The sequence below is a fragment of the Vulpes vulpes genome, chromosome 2, assembly GCF_048418805.1.
Source record: "Vulpes vulpes isolate BD-2025 chromosome 2, VulVul3, whole genome shotgun sequence".
Lineage (NCBI taxonomy): Eukaryota > Metazoa > Chordata > Mammalia > Carnivora > Canidae > Vulpes > Vulpes vulpes.
In genome coordinates, this window is record NC_132781.1 from 6,156,514 (window position 1) to 6,180,527 (window position 24,014).

A 24,014-nucleotide genomic window follows, 5' to 3' on the forward strand; every position below is an offset into this window, starting at 1 on the left:
GTAGCACCCAGAACACACATCAAATTGGCAAGCGAGTTCCATGATTCCACCTGGAGACATCACCTGCATCCTTCCTTTCCATCCCACCTATGGCTGCCTGGGTTCAGCCCTGGGCATCTCTCATTCCCCAGCTGATTCCCAGTGTTCAGTTCACTTTATCTTTCCTGCAGCAGCTAAAGTGACTTTGCCAAGACATAATGACATCCGATGACGTTATTCCCCTGCCTCAGAGGCTCCTCATTGCTCATAGAAGGAGATAAAAGCTCTTTAACAGGATGTATGAAGCCTTTATGGCCTGCCACTCCAGCTTTATCTCTTGTCTCTCTACGTTTTATCCCAACCAACTCTTTCTGTTCTCTGGGCAAACTAGGCTTTGTGCACTTCCGGCTCGTCCTTCCATTTGCTCCTCCTACCTAGTTGTGTGACGCATTCCATGCACCTCTTCAGCTCTCTTTCCATCTTCTCTATCTGCTGCATGTCAGGAGGCTGAAGCTTTTGTGGGCTGCAACAATGTGCTCCCTTGCCCCCCCTTTTTTTAGCGATTTTTAAAAAAGATTTTATTTATTTATTCATGAGAGACACACAGAGAGGGAGAGGCAGAGACACAGGCAGAGGGAGAAGCAGGCTCCATGCAGGGAGTACGAAGTGAGACTCAATCCCGGGTCCCCAGGATCACACCCTGGACCAAAGGTGGCGTTAAACCACTGAGCCACCCAGGCTGCCCTCCCTTGCCCTTTTGCTGTCTTTGAGTCCACTGATGGGAAGCACCAGAGGGAAGTCGGGGCACCAGAGAACAGTGAAGTTTGGGTATCCAAAAGGATACCTCCAAAAGGAGGCTCCCTCCTTTCCAGACTCTGGGAGATCACTGCTCCTGTTGGTCTTCTCTTACAACTGGGCTCTCTTCCTCTGGATTCTGGTCCCAAGACTCTCTATTACCTGTGTGGTTCTTCTCTCTTGGCAGTAGGAACTTGCCTTTGTAGCTTAGGGCCTAGCACCTTGCAAGGTATGCGGCCCTTGGCAGGTGTTGAGTTAATGTTTGTTGTATGATTGATGGCTGCACTCAGAAAAAAAGGGCTCTAGGGAGGGTCATAGGAGCCAAAGACAGGCACTCTTCCTTTACACTGGGCATAAAAGGAGGACACGGCACATTTTCCATATAGGAAATCACAGCTAAGAACCTACTAGGGAATCACCAAATTAGTAAGGATAATAATTTCTTTAAACTTTCAAAAACTCTGTTTTGCTATTATTTTTACTTGCATAAATCCAGTCTTTTTCCTTTTTTTTTTAATTAATTAATTTATTTATTTATGATAGTCACAGAGAGAGAGAGAGAGGCAGAGACACAGGCAGAGGGAGAAGCAGGCTCCATGCACCGGGCAGAGAGAGAAGCAGGCTCCATGCACCGGGAGCCCTACATGGGACTCGATCCTGGGTCTTGAGGATTGCACCCTGGGCCAAAGGCAGGCGCTAAACCGCTGTGCCACCCAGGGATCCCCCAGTCTTTTTCCTTAAAAATTTTGACTATATATGTTTTCAAGCACACATACAAAAGTAGAGAGAGCAGGACAAGGAGTCTGCCACATACTCAACTCAGATTCAACAATGACCAAGATTCAGTCACATTTGCCTTATATTGCCTGTGTGTTCTTTGTCTTGCTTTCTTTTTGCTACAGTATTTATTTTATTTTATTTTATTTTATTTTTTAAGATTTTATTTATTTATTCAGAGACACAGAGAGAAAGAGGCAGAGACACAGGCAGAGGGAGAAGCAGGCTCCATGCAGGGAGCCTGATGTGGGACTCGATCCTGGGACCCCAGGATCACACCCCAGGCTGCAGGCGGCACCAAACCGCTGTGCCACTGGGGCTGCCCTGCTACAGTGTTTTAGAGCAAACTCCAGTCTTTGGGCCATTTTGCCTTTATACACTTCAGTATGCACTAAATAATAACCAACAGTGTTTAAAAAACAATGGTGGAATTAGAGAGGATGTCAAGTTTAACTTGGAGACAGCAAACACGTGGTGGGGATAAACAGGCATTTTTTTCCACCTAGATGTGTTAGCAGTGACATTCTCCAAGACAATATTAATATTTTTTTCCATCCTATGGAGGTAAGAGTGCTCAGGGACCTTGTAATATTTCCTGGATATGGACACTAAAATTTCCTAAGGAGCAGAATGCCCAGTGAATGGGAGACGACCTTCTGAGGTTGGAAGAGGTTAAATGGACTCATTTAAGTCTTTCCAGTGAAAGCTGATGGGAGGATCAAGGTTCTTGGATGACCAATAATATTTTGATGTGACTTGGAGTTCCTGGTGGCAAATCCCTAAAATGGCTCTGAGTGCAGGGCAGGCCAAAGGGCTCATAATTACGCCCTTGGAATGGCCAGTTAGCATCTACTCTTAGTTTTTGTCTTTTTTAAAGTCAAATTTAGGGACACCTGGGTGGCTCAGTGGTTGAGCGTCTGCTCAGGGTGTGATCTAGGGGTCCTGGGATCGAGTCCCACATCAGGTTCCCTGTAGGGAGCCTGTTTCTCCCTCTGCCTCTCTCTCTCTGTGTCTTTCATGAATAAATACATATTTTAAAAATAGTTATTAAAAAAATAAAAAATAAAGTTATTGAATTATAGTTTACACACTGTAAAATTCACCCCTCTTAGGTGTATAGTTATTTGAACTTTAACAAACATATACAATCATGAAACTACCACCACAATCATAACATAGATTGTTTTTATCACCCAAAAAAGTTTCCTTATACCTTTTCATAGTCAGTCTCTCATCCTACTCCCAACCCAAGGCAATCACTCATTTGTTTTCTGTCTCAGTGTTTTGTCTTTTCCAGAATGTCACATCAATGATATAATACAGTACACTGCCTTCTGTGTCTGGCACAGTGCTTTTGAGATTCATCCACATTGTTGCTGCTTGTATCAGTAGTTTGTTCCTTTTTGTTGCTAAATACTAGTCCCATTGTCTGGGTGAACCCCAATCTGTTTATTCACCAGATGATGGACATTTGGGTAGTTTCCACTCTTTGGTGATTATAAATGAAATTGCTGTAAGCATTACGCAGGCTTTTTGTATGGATAGATGCCTTCATTTTTCCTGGATAAGTACCATGAGAAGGATTACTGAGATATGTGATAATTGTATATTTAACTTTATGAGAAAATATAAATGCTCCCCATCCTCACCAGTATTTAGTGTTGTGGTTTGTTTTTTAAATCCATTCTAATAGATATGTAATAATTATCATGTTATGGTTTCAATTTGCATTTCCCTGATAACTAAGATTCCGAATTTTTAAAAAATATTTTATTTATTCATTTGAAGAGAGAGAGAGAGCAGAGCAGGAGGGCAGTTGCAGAGAGAGAAGCAGGTTCCTCGCTGAGCAAGGAGCTCAACTCAGGGCTCAATCCCAGGACCCCAGGATCATGACCTGAGCCAAAGGCAGACTCTTAACTGACCAAGTCACCCAGGCACCCCAGATTCCAAATTTTCTAATGTCACTCTGGTCTGGACTGAGGTTGGGGGATTTGTAGAATGGACTGGATTTTATTATTTTTTTAAAGCCAAATAAATAGACACTTTTCATTTGTTATCTTGGAGTGATTAGAAAGGCCATGAAGCCTGCCTCGGATTTCATCCAGGGCAGGGGAAGTCTACCTCGGGAGCAAGGACAGAGCTATCCTGTCCAGTCATAGCATGGAAGATGGAGAAAGTTCAGCCTCTTTTGGAGCAGAGTTCAATTTGCTTTTATAGTTTTGTTCTTTAGTAGTTGTGTGACTTTGGGCAAGCAACATAACTGCCTTGAACTTCAGTGTCTCCTGCTGTAGAATCGGGTAATAACTCAGAGGTAAGTTTTTGCTGAGTTAGAGATACTGTCCTCCTATCATCATTATTAATAATAATAATAATTTTATTTATTTATTAATGAGAGACACAGACACACAGAGAGAGGCAGACTCCATGCAGGGAGCCCGATGTGGGACTCAACCCCGGGTCTCCAGGATCAGACCCTGGGCCGAAGTCAGCACTAAACCGCTGAGCCACCCGGGCTGCCCCATCATCATTAATAATATTATTAATTTGCTTCTATAAAGGCTCACTCGGCTGCAACACAGTAAATTCTTTCCTTGTTTCTTTCCCAAGCGAATTGCTCATAAAGGGCAGGCCTTGTGACTGAAGACCCGTATGCCCCCCATCCTGGACGCAGTGTTAGTAAATTCCAGTCCTGCGACACATTTGTTGAAATAGATGGGCCCACACGGATTCTCAGGGAAGGCCGGTGGCCAGAACAGAGTTGTGGGGCCCGAGGGACCTCCAGCCCTCATCAGGCCAGGGAGATGCTTTCCTGAAGCTTGGGGCCAGTGGCTGGAAAAACAAGGGGGCTGCCTGGTGATGTGGGTTTGACAGGTCAAATAAAGGGAACCAAGAAAGCAGATGCTCAGAGGAAAAAAAAAAAAAGTGGGGGGGGTGATGGGGAGGATCGGGTTTGACCAGGAAGAAACTCGAGGGAGAGGGCTGGCTGGGAATGTACGGGCCCGACAGGCGTGGGGACCAGTGGTGCGGATGCTGCGGGGATCGCGAGGCGGGGCGGGCGCGGAGGCTCGGGGTCGAGCCGTAGAGCATCCCAGGAGCCGGCTCCGGGCGCGGGCGCGGCAGGTGCGGGGGCGGAGCCGCGCGGGGGCGGAGCCACGCGGGGCGGGGCGGGGTCCGGAGGGGGCGGGGCCGGGCAGGCGGGGTGCGGCGCTGCTCGCCTGCGAGCGCAGCGGGGGCCGCGGAGCCGGAGCTGGATCCGGAGCCGGGGCCGGGGCGGGAGTCGGGGCCGGGGCCGGGCCGGAGAGGGCTCCAGCGCTATGGGGTCGGCCGACTCTAAGCTGAATTTCCGAAAGGCGGTGATCCAGCTCACCACCAAGACGCAGGTGCGACCGGGGCCCCGGCCTCCCACCCACCTGCCGGGCTGGGGGCTGGGCAGGGCCGGGGGGCTGCGCGAACTCGGCTCGTGAGGAGATGGGGGACCGGCTGGCCTGCGGCCTGACGCTGAAGCCGGGTCCGGAGCGCCACCCGTTGGCCTGTCCTGCGGGGCTTCATCCCTTAGCCCCAGCCCCTCACCCCAGCCCTGTCTCCCGGGAATATCCCTCTTCCCGCAGCCGCGCTGCCACCTTGGGCTGACGTGTGCCTACTCTCCGAGCCGGCATCGCCGCTCTCCGCCACCTGTCCTGCCGCCTCCCCCCCCGACCCCCCCCCCCTCCAGCCCCGCATCTTCAGCTTCACCCTCACGCCCGCCCCCACCCACCCATCCGCCTCCCTGCTCCCCTCCCTGCCCCTCGGTGCCCGCGGTTCCTGGACGCACAGACCCGGCTGATTCAATGCAAACAAAGCCGAGCAGGCGCCTACCGGGTCGGGGAAACAGCTGGTGCGCGGAGGCAGCGGCCTCGCTGGGCCCAGGTCGATGCCCAGAGCCAGGCAAGGCCCAGGTCTTCCTGAGAACGTGCAAAGAGTGCGAGCAGCGCTGCAGCCTAGCAGAGGGTCCTGTTCCCAGGCCCCTGGAGTCCAGGTTCCCAGCTGGGGAACACTGCTCCAGGGGGCTCCTCCTCTGAGGCCCAGCAGTGGGGATAGCTGTGTTTTCAGGTACCCTCTGTTCCCTGGGTCAGGGCTGAGAAACCTCCAGGTTGTCTTTGACTGGTTGGTGTAGGGTCTGGGGGTGACTTTCAGCCAGTCCGTGCTTGCACACTCCCCTGAGTTCACAAGTGGCACCGAGGCCACCTCCTTGCCCCCACCACACAGGACCTGGCCCCAGCAAGGCTCCTTCCCTGCCTACCCCTTCTGTCCTTACCCCTTGAATCAGGCTGCTCTGGCCACAGAGATGCCCAGCCCTGACTCCCCAGAACCCCCACTTTTAAGGGACTCAGCACCTGCTGCCATCTGGGACTTTCCTCTTTCCCTTACCCTGAGGGCTCTTGGCAGTTAGAGTGGGATTGAGGAAGCCATCTTCCCACAGCCAGTTGTTCGCAGCTCCAGAGGCCAGACCTCTGGTCCTACACTCTCTCATTCCCATGAGAGAAAGGTCAGGTGCCTGGCAAATGCCCAGGGGCTCTGGAGAATCCAGTCCTGGCTAAGAGGCATTTGATAGAAACCAGACTTTGCTTCTCGCCACTTCCCTAATGACTCCTGGGTAGTTCTAGCACTTGGCTTTATTGGGATGGGGCTTCTAAGTCTGTGGGTGGCAGGCGGGCCAGCCCCTCAATGTGGGGCCACATGGAGTGGCAGGAGGGAGGCTCCCATGTTTACCTACCTACCTGGGGAAGGAAACACATTGTTGGAGGAATGAACCATGGGCTGTTAGCTTAGTAGGCAAGATCCTTTGCCGGGCCAGCAGGACTAGCTCCCCTGGGCCCCAGAGATCTGGGTGGACTAGATTCCTACCTGTGCTGGCCCTCTCCCCCAAATACAGTGTACCTCTGGCTTTCCCTGGCTATAGCACTGTTATGGGGATGACTGAGATGGTGCTGTCCTGTTTCCTAGCTGAGGACAGTGAGTTGGCTTGGGTCAAGACTGGAACCAGATACCAGGCTGGGTCTCCCTCCAGAGACCCGTGGGGCCCTGTAGGTGGGGGAAGGTGGGAGAGACCCTTAAGCTTCCTGTCCTGTGTAGTGACCTGGCTCAGGCAGCTGAGGAGTGAAGACCAGATCCCAGATGGTCATTCCAGACCTTGCCATTCAGTGTCCCCAAGGAGATTCATGCCAGCTGTCCACAGGGTGTCCTCCAGTCCCAGACCCTTAGAGGCTAGGCCATGAACACAGATGTTTGTTCTGGGCAGCAGACAAGACCACCCAACACCTTTTCCTGTGGCCTGGGTATGAGCGGCCACTGCTGGGCTTCCCTGCTTTCCTGTGCTATATCCTGTTTTCTTCCTGCCCTGGGCTAGTCCTGAGGCTTAGCAGTTTTGGCTGTGTTTCCCAAGCCTTTCCTGGGGTGGGTGGGGCCCTAGAGGGAGGACATTCCTGGACCTGGGACCCTTTCTTAGATCCTATCTTTTTGGAGACTCTCTGCCATAGACCAGGTGAGACCTGGTGGGTCCATGTATACATGTGTGTATGTGTATGTGAATGCTGTGGTGACGCAGTCCTCCAGGACAGGTCACCCTTAACAGGCTAGAGCACTTGTACAGCCCTTTGCTCCCCTTCACCCCAAGAAAGTTCAAAAGATGCACCTGGACTCCCAAGCCTAGTGGGGGGTCTGGCCTGAACAGAGGCTGGTGAAGCTAGGGTAAGAATATCTATTTTGGGGCACCTGGGTGGCTCAGTGGTTGAGCGACTGCCTTTTGGCTCAGGTTGTGGTCCGGGGTCCTGGGATCGAGTCCTGCATCAGGCTCCCCATAGGGAGCCTGCTTCTCCCTCTGCCTGTGTCTCTGCCTCTCTGTGTCTTTCATGAATGAATGAATGAATGAATGAATGAATGAATTAATTAATAAATCCTAAAAGAAGAAAGAAAGAAAGAAGAAAGAAAGAAAGAAAGAAAGAAAGAAGAAAGAAAGAAAGAAAGAAAGAAAGAAAGAAAGAAAGAAAGAAAGAGTATCTGTTTTCCCACCAGGATAGCTCAGTCCCTGTGCCCTGGTAGCATGAACCTTCTAGCTTGTGGCAAAAAATTCTTTTCAAACAAACTGGCTTGGATTTTATTTATTTTAAGATTTTTTTTTTTATTTAAGAGAGAGAGAAAGAGTACACAAGCAAAGGGGAGAGGCAGGGTGTGGGGGAGGGGGGAAGCAGGCTCCCCTGCTGAGGCAGGGAGCTCAATGCAGGATGCTGGGTTCCATCCCAGGACCCTGGGATCATGACCCAAGCAGAAGGCAGACACTTAACTGAATGAGCCACCCAGGCGCCCCTGGCTTGGATTTTAGAAGCTTCCTTGGGCTCTGTGGAGCCCAGCTGGGATAACTGGGACAGGAGCTGAGCCTTGTTTCTCCCCTCAGAAGCCTAAGGGGATCCAGTGACCCTGGCCAACACCTGGAGCATCAGACTAGCCTGCTATAGCCGGGTGATGGTCATCAAGCTGAAGTGTCCAAGCCAGACTGGGAGCTGGAGGGCTGGGACTCTCCTCTGCTTCTCAGCTGGGCTAGCCTGGAGCTCCCTAAGTCTCCTTTTAAGTCTCCTCATTTGGAATTCAGTCCCTAGGTGACACTTGCCTGATGAACTAGACCAGAGTTCAAGTCTGCTGGTGCTCAGATGAAGTTCTCCTCCTTTAAGGGGATTGTGGCACCTTAAGTTAGAGGAGGTGGTAAAAGTGTTAGAGAAGGGAGCTTCTCAGAGGAGCTCCCGGGTTTTCAAGGATGTCCTTCCCCACCCCAGCCCTGGCCACCCACACTGGGGGGTGACACCCCTTGACCCCAGTGACTGTCAGAGGGCTGCCCTAGCTGAGGACAGGAGGGCCAGCAAACCCTAGCCCCAGGGCACCTCCTTTGGCCTTTGTTCTCCCCCCCCCCCCCCCCCCAGCTAACTTGCTCTACCAGTTCTGGGACTGAGCAGGCCCTGGTACCAGGCCTGTCTTGCGGGCCATGGCCACATGCTGCCCTGTGACTTGGAGGTGGGGGCATTGTTTTGGGAGGGGGCCAGGTATACTGGGACCTCAATGAGGCTTTCAAACCCAGTGCTGAGTTTGGACAGCCCCAGTGGTGCTCAGGCTTGCCCAGTGACTGGGTTGAAGGGATCTTTGGGACTAATGACAGCCTTTCCCTGAATAAACATTGGCTGAGCATCTGCCATCTGCCTCTACTGCAGGGTAAGGAAAGAAAGGCCTAATGGAACCCTGAGGCAAGTGCATTGAGATGCCTGGAATCAGGGCCTAGGATGAAGGAGTAAGAGTGGGGACCCAGGTTCCAAGGTGGGAACAAGCCCTTTGGTCCAGAGCTCAGGGAGGATTCTGGGAAGAAGGGGCATAAGAGAACAAGGTTATTTTTATTCATTCATTCATTCATTCATTCATTCATTCATTCATTCATTTGTTCGAGACACAGAGAGAGGCAGAGACACAGGCAGATGGAGAAGCAGGCTCCCTGCAGGTAGCCTGATGTGGGACTCGATCCCAGGACCTCAGGATCACGACCTGAGCCAAAGGCAGACACCCAACCACTGAGCCACCCAAGTGTCCAAGAGAACAGTTATTTTTAAACAAGATATATATATTTTTCTGGTGGTCAGAGTAAGGCACGCCTGGGTGGGTTTGGGTGATCGCAGGGCTGTATCAACCCTTTCAGACAAGAGAAAGCCAGGCTGATGGAGCACCCGGGGTCTCTCGCAGCAGCTCCTCTTCAGAACATGCCTTGGGCACCCTGGCCTCTCAGCAGGTGAACAATCAAAAAGAAAAAGAAAAAAAAAAAAACAGTAATCCGTGTGGTTGCAGAAAAATATAAGTAAAAAAATAAAAACTATCCAGAGAGATCATCGCTGGGGCATTCCGTCATTTTCGTTTAGGCTTTTATTACTATGTAATTTAGCAAAGATCTGACCATCCTGTAGTTAGTGTTCCACCTTATCTTTTTCACAGTATTGTAACCGTGAAGCATTTTTCATTCATTAAGAGTCCTTGGCAACATGGCTCTGGTGGTTGCATAATATTCCATTCCATGAAAGGGCCTTATTAACTCTTTCGAGTGTTTCCTGCTTGTTGGTTATTTAGGTTCATTCCAACTTCTCGCTATTGCCAATAACAACACATCAGTGAATCTCCTTATCCGTGCACATCCCTGATCATTTTCTTAGGAAGGATTTCTAGAAGTGGAGCTTATGGTTCCAGTTGGTTCCCTACGTGACTGCCCATATGATTCAAAAGGCGCAAGTGTGCCTATGTCCTCCATAGGACCAGTGGGACTTTGGAATGTGTTAGAAGGGTGGGCCTGTGGGGAAGACCGGACCATCCGAGCAAAGGCAAAGAGATGTTGTGACGGCTTTGTGTTGTAGGGGTTGCAAATACAGGTGTGCAGGTGCCCACGTGCAACATGTGTGCACGCATGTAGGTATGTTAAATAAGATCGCGGCTTATGGTCTGGTCCAGGTTTGGACTCAATCCTGCAGGCAGCGAGGAGCCCCAGAGGTCTTTGTTGAGGCAACAGTGGTTTGGGTGCTGTGCTTTGAACATGGGTTGGAGGCCGTGTGGAGACAGGGTTGAGGACGTAAATTTGGAGGTGGGGCCCTGAGAGGAGCAGGTGCAGTCAGAGAGAGCCGTGGGGGTTACCTCCTTTAGATTTGGCATCTGTTGGGTGTGCAAGGAGAGGATGGAAGCTGCGGCTGAGGCGGGGGTGGACGGTGAGGCTGGGCTTAGGTGCAATAAGCGTACATCCCCTTGCCTTCTTCCATTGGGGAGGGTCACAACCTGGGTCTGGTCCCCAGGCACTTGACCTAGCAGCAGGGCCTGGGGAGGTCCCCCGTGGGGAGGCTCTGCCAGAGGAGGACGGTGAGTTACCCCATCCCTCAGGGTCTGAGTTAGGCTTTGTCTGCCAAACTCAGTGCCTGGCTGACCTCTGACATCCGTGGCGAGTGTCCCCAGCCTGCCTCTGCCAGCCGGGGTGCACAATGGCCCCCACATGGGAGGGCTTCTGGGTATAGCAGGGATGGAATAGGGGGGCCATGGTTTCCCCTTTGGGGTTCCTTTGGCTACAGACTGGGCGAACTGTGGGCCTGGTGGCAAGGGATAGTGTAACAACCCTGGACACACCGGATCCCCCCTCCAGCCTGTGGAAGCCACCGATGATGCCTTTTGGGACCAGTTCTGGGCAGACACGGCCACCTCAGTACAGGATGTCTTTGCACTGGTGCCAGCGGCAGAGATCCGGGCTGTGCGGGAGGAGTCACCCTCCAATCTGGCCACTCTGTGCTACAAGGTGAGCATAAGGTGCTCTGCCCTTCGCTGCCACTCCCTGCTGAGCCATTTCCCACCTTCCAGGGGAGGCTGAAGCTGGCCCAGCCCTGTGGACCCAGAGAGCGGGCACCCCTGACATCCCACCTGTCTGGGTCTGGGCAGTCTCGAGAAGTACCCGCTTCTCCCCACTGGCTGGGCTCTGGGTGGGGGGTGGGAAGTGATGCTGCAGCCACCGTCTGTGAGGGCTTCCTTGGGGCTCTTGCTGCGCACTTTCCACACATCAGCTCGTTCAGCTAACCCTGTGCAGTGGGTGCCGTTAATGTCACCGTCTTACAGATGAGAGAACAGAGAGGTGGTCACTTAGCAAGGTGTCAGCCAGTGAGCGGTGGGCGGGGTCTCCGGGGATGCTCTAGGCTGCTCTCTGGCCCACTTCCCGTCCCCCTGGGCTGGCTGACCCTGTCTGTCTCTGCCCCTCTGAAGCCTGGGGTGCCCATCCTGACCCCAAGCACCAGGTCCCCACTCCCCACCCTTCCAGCGTGCCCCTCCGCCTGTCCCCACAGGCTGTGGAGAAGCTGGTGCAGGGAGCCGAGAGTGGCTGCCATTCGGAGAAGGAGAAGCAGATTGTCCTGAACTGCAGCAGGCTCCTCACCCGTGTGCTGCCCTACATCTTTGAGGACCCCGACTGGAGGGGCTTCTTCTGGTCCACAGTGCCCGGGGCAGGGCGAGCAGGGGTCTGTGGGCCTGGTTGTGGGGCTGGGTGGGAGGTGATGGGTGTGGGGTTTGGGAAGGACAGGGGAAGGGGAATGGGGTTTGCTGCCGAGGGGCGGGGTCATCTCCCACAGGAATGTCTGCCCTTTCAGCTGGGCAAGTGTGGCGACAGGGCAGCTGGGCACTTCCCCCTCCTTAGCTTCCCCCTCCCTGAGTTTATCTCCAGGCAACCGGCTAAGGGCAGGACCCTGGTGATTCCCAGCAGGGCTGAGCCTCTAGAGTTTTAGGGACCTGGCCTGGCTCCTTCCAGTCAGTGGAGAGGTTTCTTCCCAGGTCCCAGCCTCGTTCCTGCTCTGGCCCCCTTCTGCCTTAGGAAGTTTGGGGTGGTTGGGAATCTACTTATCCTTCTGCTTCTTCCTCCATCCCTCTGCCCATGGGTACCTGCCTGGGCCCAAATCTAACCCCTTTCCCACCTTCAATTCCTGGGGCCACGTCTCCTTGGCCAGCAAGCACTGAGGCAGCCTGTGTGCTATGTCCTGACCAGGGAGAGGATGATGATGAGAATGCCCGGCCCCTGGCTGAGTCCCTGCTCCTGGCCATTGCTGATCTCCTCTTCTGTCCAGATTTCACTGTCCAGAGCCACCGAAGGAGCACTGTGGTGAGAGGCCCCCCCAATCTCCCAGTCTCAGGCCTGGGAGGGCTTTGGTCCTAGGTTGGGGGTGGTTGAAGTTCCCTTGGGCAGGACGCTGCGGTGGCAGGGCCGCTCTGGAAGAGCTGGGCAGGTCTAGGGAGGGGCCAGGGACTGGCACAGCTGGAGAGGAGCCAGCTGGTGCCTGGCCCTGCCCCCTGTATCCGGGAGTCAGGGCACAAGCACCCATTGTCCTCGCTTGGGCGGTGGGTGGGGGTGTGGGGCTTGGACACAGGAGGTCTGGCCTGCTCACTTCCTGTGGGCCCAGGGACTCCACCTCTAGTATTTTCTGCTCCCACCGCCCCCCACCACCAAATGCACCCAATCCCATTCCCCTCCCTCCCTATCTATCTCTCCTTGCCTTGAGCTGGCCTGAGCAAGTAAAAGAACTGGAGAAGAAAAATTAGCTTTCAAGAGATTGAGAACATTAATTTCTTCCCTTGTGCATTATCACCTGGGGCATTTGGAGGGTCTGTCTCTGCCCCCAGGGACGACAGCGGGGGGACTTGGGTTGGCCACTCCCCGCCTGAGCGTTCCCAAACCATGTGCCCAGGACTCAGCGGAGGATGTCCACTCCCTGGACAGCTGTGAATACATCTGGGAGGCTGGTGTGGGCTTTGCTCACTCCCCTCAGCCCAACTACATCCACGATGTGAACCGGTGAGTTTTGCTCAGACCCAGAACTCACAGTGTAGCTGGACTTGGGGCCAGGCCCCCCGCTTTCCAGCTCAGAGAGGGAACCGTGCATGGGGTCTTTCAAAGAGACCCTGTCCACTCATGACCCAACATCAGCCTGCCGGGGATAAAATGGGGTCATGTCTTTTCATGGACTTGGAGCTGGGGCCGGCAGGGTGGGCATGCCCTCCTGGAGGAGATTGGAGATCTTCAGGTACTGAACCCCCTGCCCTGACCCCCCCTCCCTAAGGATGGAGCTGTTGAAACTGCTGCTCACATGCTTCTCTGAGGCCATGTACCTGCCCCCAGCCCCGGACAGCGGCGGCACCAACCCGTGGGTGCAGTTCTTTTGTTCCACGGAGAACAGGTGAGGACCCCTCCAGCTTTCTTTCCATTCTCTCCTTGCTCCAGGCAGCCCCGGGGAGAGGCCGCGCTCCCTTAGTCTTAGTTGAGGGGAGGTGCTGCCGCCTGGTGGTGATGGCTTGTAAAAGTTAGTCGCCACTCGTTAGTCCCCCATGGTCCAACATCCCACTGGGGGACCCTAGTGACTAGTGCCTGGGTCCTCCATCCCGAGCTGTGCTGTGCAGCAGAAATATGATGCAAACCACAGATGCAAGCTGACCACTTCTAGTGGCGACCTGAAAAAAGTAAAAAAGACGTGAAATCAATTTTAATATTTTGTTTAACCCAATATACACCAAAAACTAGCATTGGACAGGTGATCAGTATGCAGAATGATTGAGATGTTTCACATTCCCTTTTCAAGCTAAGTTTTCAAAATCCGTTTTGTGCAGTTTACAGTCCCAACACATCTCAATGCCGAGGAGCCACATTTTAAGCTCTCAGTAGCAGCAGGTGGCTTGTAGCTGGCTGGCAGTGCGGTTGAGACAGTGGTCGGGGAGAGGGCATCGTGAATACTCTGAAGGGTGGGGAAGCCTGACCCACACAGGGCTGCTCCTGGGCTCTGTGGGCACAGAGGGTACGTGGAGGTGTCACTTGGTGGGGCTGAGTATGTAAAGGCTGCGAGGGCAGCACCGGAGTTAGTGGTCCTGGGGGGCGTGGCTCACCTTCTGACTTCCAGACTCTCATTCCCACACGGCAGGCCTTACTCATCCTTTGGATTTTCCTGGCCTTCTGCTCAACTTCCCCCCTCGCCCTGCCCCCAGAAGAGAAGGGAAGCCAGGCAACTCTCTCCAGCAGCCACGGTCAAAAGCTGGCCAGAGTTTGTTTGTTTTTTCTCACCAGGAGTATCAGGCTTTGCCACTCACTTAACCTCTCTGGGTCTCAGTTTCCTTGCCTGTAAGATAAGGAGCTTGAACCCTGACATCTTACAAATCTCTGAATGATGTCACTCTGTGGCCTGGGGCCTGGGTGACTGAGAGCATGTTCTGCTCCCCGAGGGGAAGCCCACCTCCCTGTGGGACTCAAGTCCCTGCTTTGAAGCCCCAAGGCAGGACACCTGCCCCTCAGAGACCTGAGCCGTAGACTGTGCAGCACCGCGAATGAACCCTAATGTAAACTCTAGGCTGATGGTGTGTCCCTGTAGGTTCATGGATTGTAACACACATGCCACTCTGCTGTGGGATGTCAGCAGTGGGAGAGGCTGTGCACAGGTGGGGGCAGAGGCTCAGGGGAATCTCTGTTCCTCCCTCGTGATTTTGTTGTGAACCTAAAATTACTCTAAACATAGTCTTAATTAAAAAAAAAAAAAGGGCTTTAGCTCTGGGAGGAAAAATCTAAGGGATGTGGACATGATTTCCCACATAACTAGCCACCCCCGTCTTGGTAATAAATTCCTTTGCTCTTGGCCTAGCCTGGCCTGGGTCCCGGATGCAGACAAGGCAGGGAGGGGTGTCTTTGACTCAGGAAGGGATGAGCCTGGTTCTGCTTTCTGGCTCCCAGCCTAGGGCTAGCACGGAAATGCTTGTTCAGTGAGGAGGTAGCTTGACTGACCATCCCATGTGGCCACCTGGGGGGTGGACAAGGCTGGCCTGGGTGGTCTCCATGCCTTGTTCCTCTCCTTCCGCAGACACGCCCTGCCCCTTTTTACCTCCCTCCTCAACACTGTGTGTGCCTATGACCCTGTGGGCTACGGGATCCCCTACAACCACCTGCTCTTCTCTGACTACCGGGAACCCCTGGTGGAGGAGGCTGCCCAGGTGCTCATTGTCACCTTGGACCATGACAGTGCCACCAGCGCCAGCCCCACGGTGGACGGCACCACCACAGGCACTGCTATGGATGATACGGACGTAAGGATGGGTGTGGGGGGTGGAGGGCAGCTGGCCTTGCCAAGTTCTGGGCACTCCCTTTAGTAGCGCTGGGTAGGAGCTACCCAGTGGGCATCTCCTGGTGAGCCTCGGGGTGCCTGAGGGGGCATTGCTGCCTCCACTTGGGCTGAGGTAGTGGCCAGGGGTGAAGCCACCTGCTTATCCCAGGCTCCACCCTTGGCAGCCTCCAGGACCTGAGAACCTGTTTGTGAACTACCTGTCCCGCATCCATCGTGAAGAGGTGAGCGGAACCCTGCTCTTGCTCCAGTGGATTCTCAGTGCCCACCTGCCACAATGATTATGGCCTTGCAGTGGGGAGGGGATGGTGATGAGATGGGGTAAGAAGAGTCCTGACCATGGTCCCTGTGGGCTTGGCCACCCCAATGAAATAGTGATGGCAGGACTTCAAAGGTTTTGAGATGCAGAAAAGAGCTGAAGGCCTCAGCTGAGTAGGGACAACTGGGCAGGCTTCCAGGAGGAGGTGGCTCTGATATCTGGCTTTGGTGAGGGGAATGGTAGTGGACTCAAAGGCCAGGCAGCCCAGAGTTCATGTGTCTTGTGACCTTGGGGGAAATTGTGCTCCCAAAGCTCTGACTTCTGCTGCTGTAACATGGGGATGGTAACTGCTTCCTTGCCTTTTTGGGAGGGTTACTTGTAGCTTTCGCTTAGTGACAGCTCTTTGAGAGTAGTAGAGTGCATTTCTGATGTGACAGGGAGATGGGAGGATGGCATCTGTCAACATGGGGTCCAGGTGGGTTGGGTCTGGGTCAACGTGTAGGTGAGGGGGGTCACTAGGAGCAGCTTTAATCAGGGAGGGGGGAGCCCATGGTCTGGGAAAGGGGCAGGGGTTCCCTCCAGACGTGCTTTGGACTCAGCTTCCTGAGGGGCCTGCCTCAGGACAGCTCCTGATGATGGAATCTGGGCCTTTCAGGCTTTAGGGGTGGGACCAAGCTGTGTGTGTGGGGGCGGTGAGGAGGCCTTTGTGCGGGAGCTGGACTGGACAGGTCCCTACCGTCCCCTACTCAGGATTTCCAGTTCATCCTCAAGGGCATAGCCCGGCTGCTCTCCAATCCCCTGCTCCAGACCTACCTGCCCAACTCCACCAAGAAGATCCAGTTCCACCAGGAGCTGCTGGTCCTCTTCTGGAAGCTCTGTGACTTCAATAAGGTGGGCTGGCCTCAGGCCCTGCTTGGTGGGCAGTGGTCAGCTCTGAGCGGGGGAGCGGCTACTCTGGATAGCCCAGGGGTGGGGGCAGCATCTGGGGAGACTCCCGGGAACGGTGAGCAGGTGGGGGAGAGCGGTCTCCTCTGACCTTGCCTACCTCTTCCCTCCCCTCTGCCCCCAGAAATTCCTCTTTTTTGTACTGAAGAGCAGTGACGTGCTGGACATCCTGGTCCCCATCCTCTACTTCCTCAATGATGCCCGAGCGGATCAGTGTAAGGCTGGGGTGGGCATGAGGTCCTGGGGGCTTCCTTGTAGAGGGGCGGGGCCGGCCGGTCTGTGCTGCCTCCGGGGAGCGCAGGCTGGGGCTCTCATCTCCCAGCAAGGGCTTCTTCCAGGGCTCCCCGGATGGGTCCCTACCCTGTGTGGTGACTTCCCCCTGTACCACATGCTGCAGCTCGGGTGGGCCTGATGCACATTGGAGTCTTCATCCTGTTGCTTCTGAGCGGGGAGCGGAACTTTGGGGTGCGGCTGAACAAGCCCTACTCAGTGCGTGTGCCCATGGACATCCCGGTCTTCACGGGCACCCACGCAGACCTGCTCATTGTGGTGAGGGGGCTCCCTCAGCCAGGCCCTGGGGCTGTGGGGGGACGTCCTTTTGGCTGAGTCTGGAGGAGGAGAGGACCCCATGGTCACCCCTCTACCTCCCGGCACAGGTATTCCACAAGATCATCACCAGCGGTCACCAGCGCCTGCAGCCCCTCTTCGATTGCCTGCTCACCATCGTGGTCAATGGTAGGGGTGCGGGGAGCCCGCCTTCCCTGTGCACACCACTAGGTGGCGCCAGGCCACAGGCTGACCTCAGGCTGGCCCTCCCCAGGTCAAACCTGCCCAGTCCAGTAAGTGATATGATGGCAGCCACAGACGGACTGGGCAATTTTCTAGTAGCCCTATTAAAGAAAGAAAGAAAGAAAAACAGGTGACAACAATTTTATAATATATTTTATGTAATCCACTGTATCCCAAACACCATCGTATCAACATGTAACCCCCCCAAAATTATTGAGATCTTTGACATTCTTTTTCACACCTACTCTTCAAAATCCTGTGTGTTTCACATGTGCAGTACATCTCTGTTAGAACTAGCTATGTGTCAAGGGTTTATGTTTTTGATTTTTAAATTTTTATTTTACTTTATTTTTTAAAAGGTTTTATTTATTCATGAGAGAGACAGAGAGAGAGGCAGAGACACAGGCAGAGGGAGAAGCAGGCTCCATGCAGGGAGCCTGATGTGGGACTAGATCCTGAGACTCCAGGATCATGCCCTGAGCCAAAGGCAGATGCTCAACTGCTGAGCCACCCAGGCGTCCCCGATTTTTAAATTTTTTTTAAATTTTAATTTTTAAAATTTAATGGCCACACGTTTAATGGCCACACGTGGCCCGTGGCTACTGTATTGGCCAGTGCAGGTTTGGACAGCGTGGTCTCAGGGCAGCAGGGTGTGCCCTACCCTCCAGCGAGGGCTGGGGACAGCTGCCTCCAAAGGGAGGGGCTCAGGCTGGCTGGGGTGCTGGGCCCGGCATGGTGGGTCGCCGTGAGCTGAGGCAGGGTGACTTCAGTGTGGCCATCTTTTGGAGAGGACTGTCTTTGGTGGGAGTGGTTTGGAGTAGGGTCCTGGAGGCTTCTAGCTGTGTTGTCAGCTCCGGGGCCAGAACCCTGCCTTTCCTTCCCGGTGCATTCCCTGGGTCCATCTCACACATTTTAACTGAGCCCTGGTTAGGTGTGGCTGGCTCTGAGAACGCGCTGCCCCAGCCTGCTGAGGGAGGGGGACGTGAGACAGGGAAGCGCACAGATCCCTTTGTGACTTCAGGCCGGGCACAGCGTCTCATCTCAGATTCCCCCTCCCAGACTCTGCCAAAAAATAAGCTTCTGATTCTGTATGGAGTCTTGTTATTCCAGTTGGATATTCCAGAAAGACTTAAAGACTCTGACTTTGTATCCTTGTCCTGTCATTTTATAACCGGGAACTCTGGGCAAGTTTACAAAACTGTCTGAGGCTCAGTTTCTCCGTCTGTGAAATGGGGCTGGTTTCCTCCATGTCCAGCCCCCTTTCAGAAGTGTGGGCAGGAGTGGGCCACGTGCTGTGTATAAGGGGCTCTGTAAATAGTGGGGCTGTCCACATGATGGAGGGATGAGGTGGGGCGCCCCACACTGCCTCCTGAAGCTCTGCAGAAGGCACTGCCAGTGTGGCCTCAGCCTCCAAGGGCTTGGTCTTCCTGGCTTTGTAGGAGACTTTACAGGCAAGGGGCAGGAAGGGTTTGACAGTGGGAGCATCTTGTCCTGCTCAGGCCCAGGGTGTGCAGGGATGGCCGGGGAGGGGGCCCAGGAGTGACCTGGCTCCTCCCCTGCAGTGTCCCCCTACCTCAAGAGCCTGTCCATGGTGGCTGCCAATAAGCTGCTGCACCTGCTGGAGGCCTTCTCCACCACCTGGTTCCTCTTCTCTGCTGCCCAGAACCACCATCTGGTCTTCTTCCTCCTGGAAGCCTTCAACAACATCATCCAGTACCAGTTTGATGGTGAGGCGGCAGCCTAAGCCCTGGCCTGGCCTCTGGGGTAGGAATCAGGATGGACAGTGTGCAAGGACACCTTCCCATCTAAGGAGGGCAGACCGCTCTGCCCCTCACTCCTCCCTCATTCATTCAACATGCATTTTTTGAGCATCTGCTGCATACCCAGCCCAGTGCTGGGTGCTGGGGATATAGTGGAGAGCAAAGCAGAATGCTCCCTGCCCCATGGAGCTCACAGCTGGGGATGGAGACATGGAGGGGACTTTAAACAGATGGCCACTTGGACAAACGAGTCTCCTTAAATCTGATGAAAAGGAAGCTCAGAGCGGTAGGACCCTGATGGGTGTCGTAAATGCCACACTGCCTGCTGTAAGTGAGACCTTGCCACTTGTTAGCTCCGTGGCTGTGGGCTCATAACTTAACCTCTCAGAGCTTTAGAGAGTCTTTGGCTGTAAGACAGTCATAGCAACAGTACTAGAGCCCTTATATCTGAAGGTGTTGGGAGGATTATGTAATTACCCACAAAAACTGTCGAGCAGTGTCTGATGATTTAGGTATCAGCAGTTACTCTTATTTCCAAAATAAGTAATATTTGCACTGATCTGTGAGGAATGAATGGAGGTGGGGTGGAAAAGCACTGTGTGGTGGCGGTGGGGGCAACATATGCAAAGGCCCTGGGGTGAGATGTTGAAGCAGGACAGCGTAGTGAGAGGCAGGACCCGATCGCTGGGTGGGGCAGGGAGTTCAGCGTGGGCACTGGAGCACAGACACGTGCCGTGTCGTCCCTCCTCCCTGGTGACCTGGCTCAAGGACATAGTCAAAATATAGAACAGCTGGCTGGGTGTGGACACTGACGTGCTGGGCCTGCCCCACTTTGCCAATGTCACCTCTTGGAATGCTGGCTTGTGTGGGGGGGTCTGGAAGGTACTGGCGGGGGAGCTTGGCCCAGAAGCTCTTCTCTTATAATGTAACATCCTGGTGTACCCACAGCTGCACGGGCCACCAGGTGCCAGCTCTTCTCAGCCCCCTCTCTTGGGCGCCCTGTACCATCTCCTACTCATGGAGTTAGACACCCTCCTGTCCTCCAAACTGCCCCCTCCCAGAAACCTGTCCAGGTGGTGGAGGAGGAGGCAAGGGGGCCTCCCTGAGGTGTGGCATGCTCCCTCCCGACAGGCAACTCCAACCTGGTCTACGCCATCATCCGAAAGCGCAGCGTCTTCCACCAGCTGGCCAACCTGCCCACCGACCCGCCTGCCATCCACAAGGCCTTGCAACGGCGCCGACGGGCACCTGAGCCCTTGTCTCGAACCGGCTCTCAGGAGGGTGCCTCCATGGAGGGCTCCCGCCCCGCTGCCCCTGCCGAGCCTGGCACTCTCAAGACCAGCCTGGTGGCCACCCCAGGTCTGGCCCTGGCAGGTGGCAGGAGGATGTGGATGCCAGCATGGTTGGGGGATGAGCAGGGCCTCTGGGATGTCATCCCGTCTCTGGCAAAGGGCATGGCCTGAGCAGGGGAGCTGAGGGCATGGGGATGGCAGTAGGGGTGAGGGAGGGGGCATTGGGAGGCCCAGGAAGGCTAGCTGGGTGCTGGGTGGGGGGATTGGGCCTCAGAACTGGGTGTACAGGGATTAGGCCTAGCATCTCTAAAGTGGGTGGTGGAAAGAGGGTGCCTCATGGGGCTCAGCGCAGATGTTTTCTCAGAGGGCCTGTGGCAGGTGTTCTCACACCCACCTACTCCCACTCTCAGGCATTGACAAGCTGACGGAGAAGTCCCAGGTGTCAGAGGATGGCACCCTGCGATCCCTGGAGTCCACGTCCCAGCAGAGCTCGGCAGATGGCAGTCCGGTCATGGAGGTGGGTGATGGGGACTCCTGCGGTCAGGTGAGGTTGGGACGTCCCTTTCTCCCTGGCCTCTGTGGTGTGGGCTGGGCCAGGGCACTCTGGGGCCACCTGCAGCAGAGGGCAGGAACCCTGTGCCCAGGGCATCCAGGGGGGTGCTTTCATAGACCTCTCCCTTGTTTACTGGTCCCAGGCTTAAGCCCTTGGCCTTCAGACTCCTCATCCATCAACCTTATCTCAGTTGAGCTGGCCTTTACCCGACCAGCCCAGTCAGCCCCTGGCCCTAAACCTGTCATCAGGCTGGGTTGGGTTGGGCAGGGCCTGGGGCCCGGGCAAAGGGTGCTGGGCTGGGCTGTCCCCTCTGTTGGGAGTGAGTCCCCCAACAACAGGAGCCAGTAGAGAGGCCTATTGCCTCCTGCATTCTAGGCTATGGGAGGGACTGGGGAGAAGGGCTGCTCCCCTGCCCTCCATCCCTGCTCTGTGCCCACTCCCTCTACCCCTCACTCCTGTCCCTTCCCTGGGACCAGGAGCCAGAGCAGGCATGGCGGGAGCAGCGGCGACTGTCCAGCGCGTCAGCCAGTGGGCAGTGGAGCCCAACATCGGAATGGGTGAGGGTTTGGGCAGATGGCTCTGAGGTGGGGCGGGCAGGGGCTCCTGGTCCTAAGAAAGCTCAGTTAAGGCTGGGACGGGAACATGTTCAAATCCAAAAACCGGCCTGCGAGCCCGGCTCTGGGTCACTCCTTCTGGCTAGACGACCTTGGCCTCTCTGGCCTGGTTGCTTCCCCATCTACACTGTCTAGCATTCTGCAGGGTTGAGCTTCAGCTGCCTATGGTGCTAGCTCTCTTACTAAGCTTTCCTTTCCAGCTTCTTCCCCCAAATCTGCTTGTCCACTCCCTTCTGTGTGTCCGGTGATCACTACTAATTGCACTTCCATGGGGATAAACATCCCACTTGATCATGCCATTGTGAGGCTCAAAAAAGACAGTTTTTGGCACGAAGCATACGCTCAGTGAGAGGTCATGGCACTTACTGTGAATAACAGTCACTGTTCATGGGCGCTGCCCTGTGCCAGGCCCTTGCTGTAGCGAGCGGGGGTGCTTCCTGCCTTGGAGAGCCTGTGGTTCTGGGTCAGGGGTCAGGCCTATGCCATTGCCCATGGGGGCTGCTTCCCCAGCCCTAGGAACCCCGGCCCCTCCCTCAGGTTCTCTCTTGGAAGTCCAAGCTGCCGCTGCAGACCATCATGAGGCTGTTGCAAGTACTGGTTCCCCAAGTGGAAAAGATCTGCATTGACAAGTGAGCACCCCAGGGGTGGGGGCAGAGGCGGCAGGTGGGCTCTGAGGTGGGGTGAGCCCAGGCTCGGCCCTGGTGTGACCGGGAGTTGGGGCCCCATGCTCCCCTTGCCTTTCAGGGTGGGTTTTCCCATGTGAGCACCTTGAAACCACCCCCTCTTCCTGGCAGGGGCCTGACAGATGAGTCAGAGATCCTGAGGTTCCTGCAGCATGGCACTCTGGTGGGGCTCCTGCCTGTGCCCCATCCCATCCTCATCCGCAAGTACCAGGCCAACTCGGGCACGGCCATGTGGTTCCGCACCTACATGTGGGGGGTCATCTATCTGAGGTGGGTCTGGTGTTCTCCTGAGGGTCTGCTGGGGAGGGCCTCAGCGGGGGCCTCAGCTCTGGGTCCCACCATGGTAGTGGGGTTAATGTCAAGACAGTCAACCAAGGTGGTCTTGAATAGTGCAGGGTGGGCGCCCACTGTCTGCGGGGGGTGGGGCGAGGGGGGTCGGTCGGGGTGGAAGGAGTTTGGTACATAGCACCTCCTAGCTCCTCCCCAGCCTTTCTGTCAGGACTCCCAGCACTGCGGTGACAGCCCCACTCCCTCCACAGGAACGTGGACCCACCTGTCTGGTATGACACAGATGTGAAGCTGTTTGAGATCCAGCGGGTGTGAGGATGGAAGCCTCCCAGGGGCTGGGGACCAGGGGAGGGTGGGGGCTCTGGTCCCCCGATGTTCCCTGACCCACTGTTCTAGGCTTTGAATTACCACAGTCAGCGCTGGGGCTGGCTGAGTCCTGGGTGGCGCACCCACCGTAAAGGCCCCTTGTGGCTCAGATGGTGGGGACAGGCTCTGACCAATCCCCCCTGAGGCTGGACTCACAGGAGCCTCCTATCTCTAGGGCTGCAGGCCCCGGCCAGAGCCCCCACCTCACTCTGCCTCCCGCTCAAGACCCATTTCTGTGCCACCCATCCCCAGAGCCCAGCAGGTCACCGTGCCCTCATGGGCTGCCCAACAGGGAGCTATGGGCTGTCTCCTGAGGTACCTGGGTAGGGGCAGGGGCAGGGGCAGGGGCAGGGGAGGAGAGTCCTTCTGTGCCTCCTAACCTGAAACCACCTGGTCCAGGCCCGGCTTGCTGCCAGGGCCCGAAGGAGGAAGGAGAGTGGCCAGGCTGTTTGAGGAGGAGACTGGGGGGTTGGTGGACTACAGGAGCCAGACTGGGGAGCCTCATGCATTTTAGGGGTTTGGGACCCTCCTGTAGAGAGTCTCCTGCTATATACTCCCTGGTGGGTTAGGATATAGCCTGACTCCCTGTTATCCGGTGTGGGGGTGGGAGGGAAGGGTGGGGAGGGAGCTGTTCAATCTTCCCTGCCCTTGCCCACTGCCTGGATGACTGGGTGCCGGAGGGGCATGATGCCACCCCTCCATCCTCCAGCTCTGGCCTCTGGGTCTCCCTCCCCCCTACCTGTGTTAGTACAATCTTTGCTCTGTACAATCGGCCTCTTTACACAATAAACCACCCTCTCCATGTCCTGGCTCTTTGTGCTTGGAGGGGAGGGGCTGGGGCCATGGCTCGTGTCTTCAGGGGAGTGGGGGCCAGAATCAGTCCCCAGAGGGCCCTCAGCATAGGCCCAGGAACCAGCATTTCTTCGGTAGGGAAGTGGAGGATTGTACTTTCTCACCCAGGGTGTGGCCCCAGAGAAAAAGCCCGTGTAGGACAGGAGAGAGGATTGCCTCCCAGCCTTCTACACAGCTCCTGGGGAGGGCTCTGCTGGCCCCTGGAAGCCACCAAAACAGCACTAGGGGGTCCCTGGGGCTGTGGCCCTGTGCTTGCCGGTGCAGCTCCACAGGGAGGGGCAGCAAAGCCTGGGCTACCCTCCCTGTGCTTCCCGTGGGGCCTCACCCAGGGTACAGCCCACTGTTTGCACTGGGCTCAGAGAGATGGATGGGCTGTCAGTGCCTGCCCTTTC

At 55.2% G+C, this 24,014-nt stretch overlaps 1 protein-coding gene across 2 annotated transcripts; it reads left to right on the forward strand.

Annotated features, from left to right (window-relative positions):
* The first annotated feature begins 4,745 nt into the window (after nt 1-4,745).
* HID1 (HID1 domain containing) lies at nt 4,746-23,574 on the forward strand. 2 transcript variants are annotated; one of them, XM_072746666.1, is made up of 19 exons: nt 4,746-4,931; nt 10,736-10,885; nt 11,424-11,594; nt 12,116-12,229; nt 12,813-12,919; nt 13,185-13,301; nt 14,964-15,186; nt 15,389-15,445; nt 16,231-16,371; nt 16,550-16,640; nt 16,823-16,974; nt 17,082-17,160; nt 18,777-18,941; nt 20,106-20,333; nt 20,677-20,783; nt 21,296-21,376; nt 21,971-22,062; nt 22,228-22,386; nt 22,656-23,574. In XM_072746666.1, exons 1-19 carry the CDS (start codon nt 4,866-4,868, stop codon nt 22,717-22,719), a joined length of 2,364 nt encoding a protein of 787 aa, XP_072602767.1. In that variant the 5' UTR covers nt 4,746-4,865; the 3' UTR covers nt 22,720-23,574. The 2 variants fall into 2 exon arrangements, with proteins under 2 accessions (XP_072602767.1, XP_072602766.1); XM_072746665.1 differs by lacking the exon at nt 22,656-23,574 and having other exon boundaries at nt 4,753-4,931; nt 22,228-22,648.
* Nucleotides 23,575-24,014: the final 440 nt, after the last annotated feature.